The sequence below is a fragment of the Ovis aries genome, chromosome 7 (genome assembly GCF_016772045.2).
Source record: "Ovis aries strain OAR_USU_Benz2616 breed Rambouillet chromosome 7, ARS-UI_Ramb_v3.0, whole genome shotgun sequence".
In the NCBI taxonomy this organism is placed as follows: Eukaryota; Metazoa; Chordata; class Mammalia; order Artiodactyla; family Bovidae; genus Ovis; species Ovis aries.
The window spans coordinates 34528203-34540705 of NC_056060.1; the positions used below are offsets into that span (position 1 = coordinate 34528203).

Sequence of the window (12503 nt, forward strand, 5' to 3'; positions counted from 1 at the left end):
GGGTTTGTGAGGAAAGGGCCCTGAGAAGAGCCCAGATAGGAAGAGACACCCCGAAGCTTGAGTAGGCCCAGAACAGTGAGGCCCGGCTCCTTACCCGGGACAGTCCTGGGTGGTTGTGGCCCATCGCACTCTGGGGCCGTCCCTCCAACCAGGAAATCTTCAGAGGGTTATCAACCAGGCCCACTTCATTCTGGACAGCCAGCTCCTGTCAAATACAACAGCCAGTCCCAGTCCCATCATTCCAGTCAGCTACACAGTGGTTCTCTCTACCCCTACAGAAAGAACCAGAACCAGCCCTCTCATCCTCCAAGCAAAGTGGAGCAGCCTTCATGCAATGGTGTGCTGAAGCTCTGACCCTCCTCATGGGAAACGTGAGTCTTCTGACTAGGCAGTAGGGGAGGGGAGAAGGCTCTGTGAAGGTCCCAACCTGGAGGCACACTGGCTTCCAGGGGAGGGTGAGGGGTGTGGAGCCAGGCAGTAGGAAATGACACCATCTCTGGAACATTCTCCTATTCATTCCTTCACTCACTGTGTCTCCTCTCCTAGGACCTGTGGGCCTCAGGGAAATCTTGGCTCTGAGCTGGCCCAAGGAGTGGGGACACCTAAGCTCAGAGGGCCCACAGAATTGAGTTCCTCCCCTGGAATGGCAGGGCTGCTGGTGGACCCCAAAGCCCCACAGAGCACTCACCGCAGCCTTGACGGTTGCAAACTCTACCACAGCAGTGCCTGCCTTCTTACTGGAGAGCACCAGGTCGAGCACCTCTCCATACTGTGAGGATAAGGGGTCCCAGTAAGCATGGCCCAGCCTTCAGGACAGCCCAGCTCACACTGGAGATAAGCCTAGGCCACCCAGAAGCAACCAGGTCATTTTGGGTTGGGGATAACCTGTTGTTGCTAGGTTCCCAGAGAGGGGATATCAGAGATGGGAAAGAGAGGTTTTTGTGGGTTTTTTTTTTTTCCAGGAATGCAGGAGAGCTGGGCAGACATGGGGATTCGGACCAGCAGAGACGCACAGCTGCCTCTATGATTGAAGGAGATGGGGAGGACGGAGCTTTAGTGCCAGACACCCACCTCCTCTCTCCCCATACACCCAGCCAAGCCCCTCACTTCTAAGGATGACAAGGGCTGGATCTGGCTGGAGGAGGCACATGGCAACACGAGTGACTGGAGGGCCACGGCTCAAGCAGAAGTCTTTAGACTATCCTGTGGCTTATGGCTTCCCTGGTAGCTGAGCGGTAAAAAGATTCGCCTGCAATGCAGGAGCCACAGGTGAAAAGGGTTCAATCCCTGGGTGGGGAAGATTTCCTGGAGGAGGGCACGACAATCCACTACAGTATTCTCGCCTAGAAAATCCCATGGACAGAGAAGCCTAGCAGGTTCCAGTAAATAGGGTTACAAACAGACCCAACTGAAATGACTTACCACATGGTTTACAGCACAGAAAAAAAAAAAAGGCAGGTAGAGATGTGAAGGAAGGTTAGGCCTGGAGATCCTGAGGTTTGGGCTACGTGGGGACTGAGATGATGGGTAAGAGGGAAGTCAGCAGAGCAGACCTTCTGAAAGAGCCGCAGGAGGACATCTCTGGAATAGCCACCTTGTGACTCAGCTTCCTTCTTGCTCTTCCACTTGAGCTGAAAAGACAGCAGTTGGGGCCACCATTAAACGCTGACTTCTCAAGAGGACCAGACCCTGCACCTGAGCAGACGCCCCTCTGGCCTTCAAGGCAGCAGTGATCTAGGGAGCATCCCCCAGAAATGCATTCCCCTTGGAAAATGGATAGGCAGGAGGCCTGCTCGGCCAGTCTCAGGGCTCTTATAGAGCCTATAACATGCTCTCCTTCAAGGGGCCTCAGAGAGGGCTGCCCTGCAGCCTTCAGGGCTAAGAGCAGCCTTTCACAGCCAGCTCTGATGGGCCATCCTGACGCCCAGGCCTTGGGACAACGGAAGGATGGCATGTGGGCGGTGGTGTGGCTTCCAGAGATCCAGTGTCCCCACCACAAGCCCTGGTGTCCCCAGAAGCATCTCTTCTTGCTGAGAGGAGGCAGTGTGAGGTGGCCTGTAGACCCTGCAGGGCTCACCTTTAGCTTGGGGGTTTCTTTGCTTTCAGGATTTTCTGCCATTCCTAGAAAATTTAGGATAATTAGCAAGATAGAATGTGATGGAGAGGTTCCCCCGGGGAGATACAGTCTGGAAAAGATCACTCTTGTCCAAAAGCAGTGCCCCGCCCTGCTGTGGAGCCTGGCAGGGCAAGTAGGAGCAATCCTACCCTCACCCCCAGCTGCCACCTTAGGGTAGCAGCCCAGCTGCCTGCTGGAGGCCATGATCAGCACTCCACCAAGGAGGGCTGTGAATGCCTCCTGGGGGCAAGAGACAGAGGTATAGACCTCACAGTTCTACTGAAACAAAGTGTCCCAGAGCCTTCCTCGCCCTGCCCTGGTGATCTGCTCCAAAAATAGAGCCAACATAAATGCGGCCAGGAGATCTCAGGCAGAGGGAAAGCCAATAAGCCCCAGAGAACTGTAAGAAAGAAAAGGTGGCATGTGTCCAAGTGGGGTACCCAGAGGGTTCCAGCAGGTAGAAGCTTCCCAGATCAACTTCACCGAGCAGCCAGTGTGGCCACTGTGAGCCACCTCAGAGTGGGAGGCTGGTGTGGGGGCCAGACTCTTACCTCTCAACCTCTGCTCCTGTTCCTGACGTATCTGCTCCCGGATCAGCCTCTGCTGTTCCTCCAGCTGCCGGGAACCCTCTTCTCGCAGGCGTTCGATCTGCAGAGCGGGGGTTGGGGAGGGTGACAGTTCTGTGCAGATCCAATTCCAGGTTGGCTCACCTTGCAAAGGTCCCTGGGAAGTTCCACCTGCAAGCTAGGCTCAGCAACCTGCGGGTGGGACAGACGACCCAGATCCCACAGGGGAAGGTGGGAAGGGCACACCCACCCCAGCCACAGCAGCCTCTAGTTCCACCGGCCTCTTCCTCCTGCAGATGGTTGCAGGGCCTGGACGCTCACCTCCTGCTCTAGTGTCCTGGCGCTCCCGCTTTCCTCCTCCTCCTCGCTGCCGAGGGCCTGGGCCTGCCGCTCCCGGGCCTCCAGGTCTAGGCACAAGGGTTGAATGACCCAATGTCTGGTCTAAGCAGTTTCCACATGGGCCCAGCCCACCTGGCTCTGGCTGCTACCCCAATGTCTCATGTAGCATAAACCCATCCAGTAATTCTGCCCCCTCCCTCCATGTCCATGTGCTCCCAGATTCATTTCCATTGAGAAAAGTTGTCACAAGGAAGAGTATAGGCTCCAGCTGAGTGGCTAGGGTCTAGAAGAGTTACAGCAGCTCCTGCTGACCAAGCTGGTTCTCTGAACAATGAAGAAGGTGTGGGTGGGTGCTGATGTCAGCAGCCCAGGGCCATGGGTCAGGGCTGCCAGTGGGAGGAGCCGCCGGCCTCTGTTCCTGCGGTTTGGCACCACAGCCTGTGACCTTGCCTTGGCTTCAATGCTCTTTCCCACCACTGTGCTTGAGTTTCCACTGTCTCCTCTACCTGCCCCTCAACGCACATTTACCAAGCCTCACTGCAGACCCAGCTACAGGGACAGCAGCCTCCATGCAAGGACATCACCCCAGGGCCTGGAGCCCTTCCCACCTTCCAAGAGAAACCTGCCTGTGGCTCTGTCCCAGGTCAGCTGCTGCAGCAAATGCTTCTCCCAGGTCTGGGACTCACTGCTTTCTTTTCTGTTCACTTTACTTACCTAAACTCCAGGTTTGTTTGTTTTTGATGGAGGTACGGGGATGGTGTATGTGCATAATAAATATACGGATGTGAAACAGGCAAGATGAAGGGGAGAAAAATTGAGTGAAGAATGCCTGAACCAATCTCGTGGGGGTAATGAAAATGTTCTAAAATTGATTTAGAGTCATAGTTGCCCCATTTGTTAAATTTACTAAAAATCACTGAGTTGTTCGCTTGAAATGGGTGGACAATAGGATATACAAAATAATGTCAATAAAGCTGTTTTTCAAGAGGCAAATGTCTGGCTCTCTTTGGACCCTTTTGAGGGGATTTCAGAGTGAGAACTCTGCGTGGAACTTGGACAAATGACACAGGTAAACGACAGCACGGCCAACAAGGACACTGACTGTGCTCGTGCTGTGTGGGTTCAAATCCTGGTTCCAGCACGTTCTTATCTTTTTGGTACCTTAGCTTCTTTTGTTTATAAAATAGGTTTCGTAACACCCAGCTCTTTGGATAGTTGTGATAATTAAAGGAGGCAGTAAAACATCTGTCACAATGCTTAGCTATTAGCACACCTAGTCATTGTTATTATTCCTAAGACTGTCCTTCAGGAGCCACCCCTGAGAACCCGGTTGTGCCCAGGACTGGGGCCCAAAGCTCTGAGTGGCTGGAACTGAAGCTACAGGAGCAAAGGTGGCGGAGCTGCATAAAAACAACCCAGGTAAACCGCAGGGCGCCAGCACCACGATGCCACCTACCGAGCTTTACTTTCTTCCTTCTCTCATCAAGTTTCTGGGTCCTCTCTGCCGCCTGCTTCCTGGCTTTCCTGACCTTGTCATACGCAGCCTGGCAGAAGGAAGGAACACAGGGGCAGTCAACGGGGTAACACACACAGCGCCAGGCCTCCTCCCTGGCCCCGCCTCTAGCCCTAGAGCTAGTGAGACTGTCTGGTGACAGTCTCCAGGCGAGGACAGCATGGCCGAGTATAGAGGATGAAGCACACAGCGGTCTCTAAATGTAGGGGACAATTCAGACAGAGGAGGATGTGCTTACCCTGGCGGCAGCATCGGTCAGTACCTCCAAGGCCTGAGAAAGCTGGTGGAAGAGTTCAGCTGAACAGAGAGATCAAAAAAGAGAGAAGAGAAAAGTACAGTTAGACTTGGTGACAGTGTGCTCCCTCAGAAAAGCACCTCAAAGAAGCCACAGGCGGCTGGAAAGGAAGACATCAACAGGTGCCCAACCAACAAAAAAGGGTAAGCATATCAGCAACTGATCAGACGCCCTTAACGTGTGAAGTGCAGCCGCGGGCCCAGTGCCCAAAGTCGGGCTGTGTGCGTTGACCTCCATGGCACTCACAGCACACCCAGGTGGGTTGGGCTCCTCCCCATGCCGAGGAGAGGCTCACCTGCTCTCGGATTATCCGGGTTTTTGTCTGGGTGGCAGGAGAGGGCCTTCTGTCTATATGCCTTCTTCACCTGGAAGAGACAAGATTGGGTTATTCATTCTCGCACCCCAAGATGGACAGGAAAACACTGGTAATGGGATAAGGGAAATCCAGGGAGGGCTCTGCATCGCTACAGGAAGGTTGCCACACTGAAACAGTCATCTCACAACCACAGTGGAGATCTTCAGTGGAAGCAAAGGCTATGGAGGAAGCTGAAGGCTGCCCAGCAGCAGGGTTGGGCCTGCTTCCTGCCGAGCGCCTAGTCTCACCTCTGTGGATGTCAGAGGCTCCTGGCAGGGGCAGATTCCCTCTAGCCACCCAGAAACAGGCACTCACACAGTCTTAGTGTAATGTAATGTAGGCCAGGGCAACATTTCCGCAGGGAAACTTAGCCATCAACATTTTAAATGTACTTTCTCTTTGACTTATTATGGAATTTGGACTTGCAGAAGCATGCCAAAATAAATATACAAGGATGCCCACTAAAACATAGTTTATATAAGCCCCAAAGTAAAGCCAACCAAAGTCTCCAGCAACGAGGAGACTCACTTAAGAAATCGCCATAGACAAAAGTCTGTATGTGCTGTCCAGAAACATCCTCAAGTCCTCATTACAAGAAAGAAAACTGATTAGGTATGATGACAAACAGCAAATCATTATGTTCTACACCTGAAACTAATCCAACGTGATGTGTCCATTATACCTCAACTTAAAAAAAAGGAAGTATCTTCAAGGTACAGTGCGTTTTAAAAAACAGGGCTTAGAACAGTACATATTAATATGATAATTTGGGGGTTAAAATAAACCAAAAATAAAAGAAATGTAAATAGTTAGAAACACTCAAGCATGTGCAAGCCTTTGTTTTCCTTTTTTCCTCACAGCAATCACAAGAAACAGTGGTTTCTTTCGGAGAGAAGCTGAAAGTGGAGGGGAAAGAAACATTCACTTCTCATTGTATACTTTTCTGTGGTTCTAATTTTCAAATCTTAAACTAGTCTTTATTATTATTTTTTTTATTGATAACAGGGGTTATCTTGGTGGGAAAGCTATGGTCTATTTTTAGTTTTCATCTTTGTACCTCTTTATTAAAAAGAAAATAAGTATTATTTTTTATATTAGTAAAACTAAATAAACATAGCTACCAAGGTTCTCTTTTGAATATTCCCCACTCAGAGCACAAAACCCAGAAATCCTCTGCTTTCTGAGGCCTTGCCCTCACTCTGCCTGTATATGTTACCTACTGCTCAAATCTCTTGGGAGGAGAAGCCTCTAGCCCAGAACCTCTACCAGTAGCTGAGCAGACTGGCTCTCCAGGCTTCCTATGGGGAACCAATAAACATTTCAATCCAAAGTGTGCTAGAAAAGGGCCTCCAGAGGCAAACAGCCAGCACCCCCAGGGGAGGGTCTGTGGCCCAGTGCCGGCTGCACCTTCGGCTACAGCTAGCCCAGGACCTCTGGGGTGTGCTGCCACCTGCTGGGCCAGAGCTGGAACCACACCTTCACTTGCCCAGGCAAGCAAGCCCATCTATTAATAGCTCTCCTGGCTGAGCCTGAGGAAGCAGGAACCACTCCCAGCACAGGCTTTGGCAGAAAGTGTAAAAGTCCCTCCCTGGCCCCTAACCTTCCCAACAGCCCACTTATGTTCACCTCCTCACCCCAACCTAGGTCTTCACCAACAATAACAAAATCCAGCTTTTTTTTTCACTATTTGTTGTTCAGTCACTCAGTCGTGTCTGACTCTTTGCCACCCCATGGACTGCAGCTCACCAGGCTTCTCTGTCCTTCACTATCTCAAACCCATATCCACTGACTCAGTGATGCCATCCAACCATCTCATCCTGTCGCCCCCTTCTCCTCATTAAAAATAATAATAAGGGAAGAGGAGGTGACAGTTTCATACAGTCTTACATTTGACATGTCATCTTTTACTCTTGAGGCAACTTATCATTTGTCATTCCTCCCTTTACTCTTTCTTTTCCCTTCTCCATTTATGCCTAGGGCCTTATTTATTTTTCACTTTAAACCAAGCCTTTATTATATACTCTTTATATTTGCAGGTTTCCCCCATGGCTCAGTAGTTTAAAAAATCCACCTGCTAATGTAGGAGAACAAGTGTCTTTTGTTTTTCAATAAGTAAAACAATACAAAAATATATAAAGAGAGAGAGAACTAAAAAGCTAGTGTTCTTTCCCTATTTCCCCAGCCCTCTTTTCAAAGACCTTCCCCCGATCATTCCAACAAACAGAAGTCACTGGGATTTGTTTCTGCCTCTCTGCCCCCACCTCTCCTCGCTCTCTGATCCCAGGCGCTGTGTCTGAACTGGTTGAGAGGAAGAGGAAGGGAGAACAGGGTGTCTTTTGCCTCAATCTGCAACACTGCCCTCAGGACCAGGATTAGCAGGCATGCCCTACAAAGGCTGAATTTTGTGGAAGATGGTTTCTTTTGTATCATGGAGCTCTTTTAAAGTGTTACGTATTCTTTTTTGTAAATGCGAAAAAGGACAATAAGAGGGAGGGAAGGAGTAAATAGTAGGAATAGTAGGAAATACTAAATAGTAGTAAATAGTAGGAATAGTAGGAAAGCAAAATAAGAGGCAAGAGGGGGTTAGGTGGTAAAACACTCTTCATTTTCTTTTCTTGCTTTAGAGAATGCTTTATAGTTCTTTATTCTAAAGGAATGATATTAAATAGCTTTCTGTTTTATATTTCATTTTAATGCTCTATATCAGAATTTTTTTAACTTAAACAGGAAAATTGTTCAAACAAAAAAACCTAATTATATAATAATGGGAAATTAATCTACAAATATTAGTTTGTTTTCTCATCAATTCTCTTTCCAGAATATGTTCCTTTGACAAATGTCTTTAACAGTCTCGTCAGATTTCATTTGAAGCAACAGTATAACTAGACCAAGGTCACCTCAGTCCCCATCTGGGTGGACCCCCATCTTACTCCCACCCCTCCAGCCTCCCACACACTCAACATCTATAACCAAACACAACTGCCCCAATCAACTTGATGTATCCTGGACCTCTATCCCCTCAAGGCCTAGCCTGGGCCTCCATTTCCAAATCACCCCTTGAAGGTGTGAGGAACTGAACATTCTGTATTTAGGAATCCTACTGAAAAAAATTACCAGTCTCATGCCAGTGGCCGGGTGAGTAAGGGGAGAGGTGAGGTCAGAAAGGCAAGGGCATGCTGGTATTCATTCTTGGAGAGGAATGTCTACAGATAGGAGGGGAGCTCTCTGAGAGCCCTTTGGTACAGCACCAAATCTACCCCACCTCCTGGGTCCACTCATGGAGCATGGAGAATACAGAAGGACTGAGCTGAAGCTGGGGATACAGAGAATAATCAGGAATTTCCCTGACACTGAAGAGGAAGGACACTGCTTAGCAAGGAAAATGGCTGTGAAAACAATGAATTATACTACAGTTGTAAGATTCCTTAAGTGAGGTCCCTAAGAATGGAAAAAAAAAGAGAGAGAGAGTTAATTTTAGCCTTAAAGGCCTCACACAGGAGATAACATCTGAGCTGGATCTGAAAGCTGAGTAATAGTTCTCCAAGCAGAGCCAGAAAGGGCATTCAAGACAGAGGGTGTGGAAGAACCTGACTTCCCTTCAAGCCCCAAACCAGCTCAGAAGAGAAATATGTTTTCCTTTAATGAGGAAAAGGTACTGAGAACAGAAAAGGACGTGAAAAGGCAGAGACGTGGTTGCAATAAAACATGGAAGTAAAAATGTTTTTGTCAAAGAATATTTTAATTTAAAAAAAAAAAAAAAAACCTTTGACCAAAGAAAGTAACAGAAGAAAACCAGGGAAAGAATAAAATTCACACAAACAAGTTTTAAAAACACAAACTTGGGATGAAGAGATGCTCGGGAGCGAGGGCACACATGAAGGCAAAGAACGCAAAACTGGCCTGAGAAGAGAAAGACCTAAAGGTAACTCAGGTGTGACACTGAAAATACAAGAAATGTAGCATGATTCATAAGGTATGTGTCATTCATAAAACAGAGAGTGGACCAATTAGAAGGAAAAGCCCCACAGTGCATACGAGCAGGGCCAGATGTGGAAAGCCTTCTAAGATCAAAAGCGATGAATCAGGATGAATGACTAAAGAGGTTTTAGGGGTCTCCAAGCCCAAAGAACTTGAACCCTAAAGTTCTCTTTGAGCTAATGAAAGTTTGTCGTGAAGCACAAAGACAAGATTAACGGAACATATAAGCATGGCCAAGAAACAAACAGTAATAAAGGTAAAAATTCAATGTATGGTAAAAAGTATTACTAAAATCCAACATAATGAGTGAAAAAAGTTAGTTCTTCATCTCAAGCCATATACCAAAATAATTCCAAATAGATTTAAAAAAAAAAACTCAATACAAAAAATCAAACTAAAAGAAAATGATGAGACTATTAATCTACTTTTAGTGTGGGGAAGAAATTCCTAAGCATAAAAGCAAGGGAAGGAATCACACATACATGCACACACATGTACACGTACACAAAATGAATGGATTTACAATGAAATTTTTTAAATTTATCTAAGCAAAAAATCATAGACAAAATTAAAAGATGAGGGGGGTGGGAGGGAGGCTCAAGAGGGAGGAGATATATATATACTTTCAGCTGATTCACACTGATGTACAGTAGAAATCAACATAACATTGTAAAACAATTATCCTCCAATTAAATATAAAAAAGAAGTTAAAAACACATGAAAAGATGCTCAACATCACTCATTATTAGAGAAATGCAAATCAAAACCACAATGAGGTACCACTTCACACCAGTCAGAATGGCTGCGATCCAAAAATCTGCAAGCAATAAATGCTGGAGAGGGTGTGGAGAAAAGGGAACCCTCCTACACTGTTGGTGGGAATGCAAACTAGTACAGCCACTATGGAGAACAGTGTGGAGATTCCTTAAAAAATTGCAAATAGAACGACCTTATGACCCAGCAATCCCACTGCTGGGCATACACACCGAGGAAACCAGAATTGAAAGAGACACATGTACCCCAATGTTCATCGCAGCACTGTTTATAATAGCCAGGACATGGAAGCAACCTAGATGTCCTTCAGCAGATGAATGGATAAGAAAGCTGTGGTACATATACACAATGGAGTATTACTCAGCTGTTAAAAAGAATTCATTTGAATCAGTTCTGATGAGATGGATGAAACTGGAGCCGATTATACAGAGTGAAGTAAGCCAGAAAGAAAAACACCAATACAGTATACTAACACATATATATGGAATTTAGGAAGATGGCAATGACGACCCTGTATGCAAGACAGGAAAAAAGACACAGATGTGTATAACGGACTTTTGGACTCAGAGGGAGAGGGAGAGGGTGGGATGATTTGGGAGAATGGCATTCTAACATGTATACTATCATGTAAGAATTAAATCGCCAGTCTATGTCTGACGCAGGATACAGCATGCTTGGGGCTGGTGCATGGGGATGACCCAGAGAGATGTTATGGGGAGGGAGGTGGGAGGGGGGTTCATGTTTGGGAATGCATGTAAGAAGTAAAGATTTTAAAATTTAAAAAATAAAAAACTTAAAAAAAATAAAAAATAAAAAAAATTTTAAAAAAAGAAGTTAAAAAAGAAAGGACAAAGGAAATGATAACTGAGAGAAGTATGTGCGTGATATCTTTACAAAGACGCCATGCAGAAAAACAAAACACAAGAAAAAGACGAACTACAAGAAAACAGAGAACATGAAAAGAGAATCATAGAACATAAATGGTTGACATGAAAAATGTTCAGCCTCACACATAAAAATTAAGTCTTTTTCACCTCTCAGTTGACAACAAGGAAAACAAAGGATGGTATTTAATGTTGGTGGCTTTGTGGTGAATATGTAAATTAACACAATGATTCTGGTCTGTCTGGGTTTTTTTTGTCTGCAACCAGTGGCTTGCGGGATTTTAGTTCCCTGACTAGAGATCAAACCGCTGCTCCCCACCCGCTGCAGTAGTCCCTACCACTGGACTGCCGAGGAGTTTCTTATACAATGATTCTGCAAAGTAATCTAGCAGTATATATCAGGAAGCTTTGACAAGTGCAGACCCTTTGATCCAGCAAGGCCTCTTCTAAAGAAATACTTACAAGTTTATACAGTATTTATAAACACTGTTGTTCATTATAGCATATTTATAAAAGAAGAAGTCAGAAATAATCTACATTCCAAAATGGTTGCTAGCATCTACCATGTAGCAAGCTCTTTCTGAAGTGCTTTATATACAGTAACTTACTTAGCTCTATTTTTCAAAAACAGGATTTCTCTCCTTTTTAAAAAAAAAAAATCTATTTTGTTTATTTAGCTTTGTCAGGTCTTAGTTGTAGCATATGGGATCTCTTGGTTGTGGCGTGTGAACTCTTAGTTAGGGCAGGCAAACTTTAGCTGTGGCATGAGAGATCCAATTCCCTGACCAGGGATCAAACCTGGGGCCCCTGCATTGGGAACAGAGAGTCTTAGCCACTGGACCACCAGGAAGTCCCAGTAACTTACATAACTCTTAACACGTTCCTATGAGGTAGAAATTATTATCCTCATTTTACAAATGAGAAAACTGTGACATAATGAAGCAATCATTATGATACTGAAAATCCATTCAATGAAAAACTATGCAATCATTATTTCAGACAATAACTGTTCTATTCTAGCCATATACCATAGGAAAAACTGTGGCTCCCAATCACCCCCTGCCATCAAAGAAGGAACAGGGAGTCTGGACTTCCACCCTCACTAGCTATAACAAAGCACCCCAAACCTTTTGCCAGAGTTGTGTCAGAGAAGGCCAAGAAGGGAGTTCACACTCACTAGATGAAAATATAAAAAATATTTCTGAAAGAGAGCATTATAGTTGACATTTACTTTTCACAGTGAGCTTGTATTACTTATCACATCAAGAAAAAAAAATTGTTCAAACAAACAAATAAACAAACATAATTAGCCAGAGCAATTAGACAAAGTAAAGAAATAAAAGGCACCCAGGATTCCCATGGTGGTCCAGTGGGGAAGAGGCCACCTTGCAATGTAGGGGACACGGGACTGATCCCTAGTCAGGGAACTAAGATCCCACATGCTGTGGGGCAACTAAGCCTGTGCGCCACAACTACTGAACTCACTCAAGATCACCAAAGACCCTTGCATGACACAACAAAGATCCCACAGGTCACAACTAAGACCCAAAACAGTCAAATAAATAAAATTTTTTAAAAAGAAAGAAACAAAGTGTATCCAAATCAAAAAGGAAGAAGTTAAACTGTCATTACTTGCAGATGACATATTGTATATAGAAAACCCTAAAGAGTTCAACAAAAAAC

The 12503-nt window shown here is 45.8% G+C and overlaps 1 protein-coding gene across 3 annotated transcripts in view; it reads right to left on the reverse strand.

Moving 5' to 3' along the window:
• The window catches only part of DNAJC17 (DnaJ heat shock protein family (Hsp40) member C17), a 29718-nt gene that overhangs the window by 5136 nt on the left and 12079 nt on the right, over positions 1 to 12503 (reverse strand). For all 3 annotated transcript variants that reach the window (XR_006060355.2, XM_004010449.6, XM_042252292.2), the window contains exons 2-10: positions 5125 to 5194; positions 4773 to 4831; positions 4478 to 4565; positions 3004 to 3089; positions 2668 to 2764; positions 2078 to 2121; positions 1554 to 1631; positions 689 to 769; positions 95 to 205 (exon numbers count right to left, since the gene is read on the reverse strand). Coding sequence is in view for 2 of the 3 variants with exons in the window: in XM_004010449.6 (XP_004010498.2) it covers positions 95 to 205; positions 689 to 769; positions 1554 to 1631; positions 2078 to 2121; positions 2668 to 2764; positions 3004 to 3089; positions 4478 to 4565; positions 4773 to 4831; positions 5125 to 5194 (714 nt within the window). In the remaining variant the exon portion in view is untranslated. The remainder of the gene's footprint in view (positions 1 to 94; positions 206 to 688; positions 770 to 1553; positions 1632 to 2077; positions 2122 to 2667; positions 2765 to 3003; positions 3090 to 4477; positions 4566 to 4772; positions 4832 to 5124; positions 5195 to 12503) is intronic.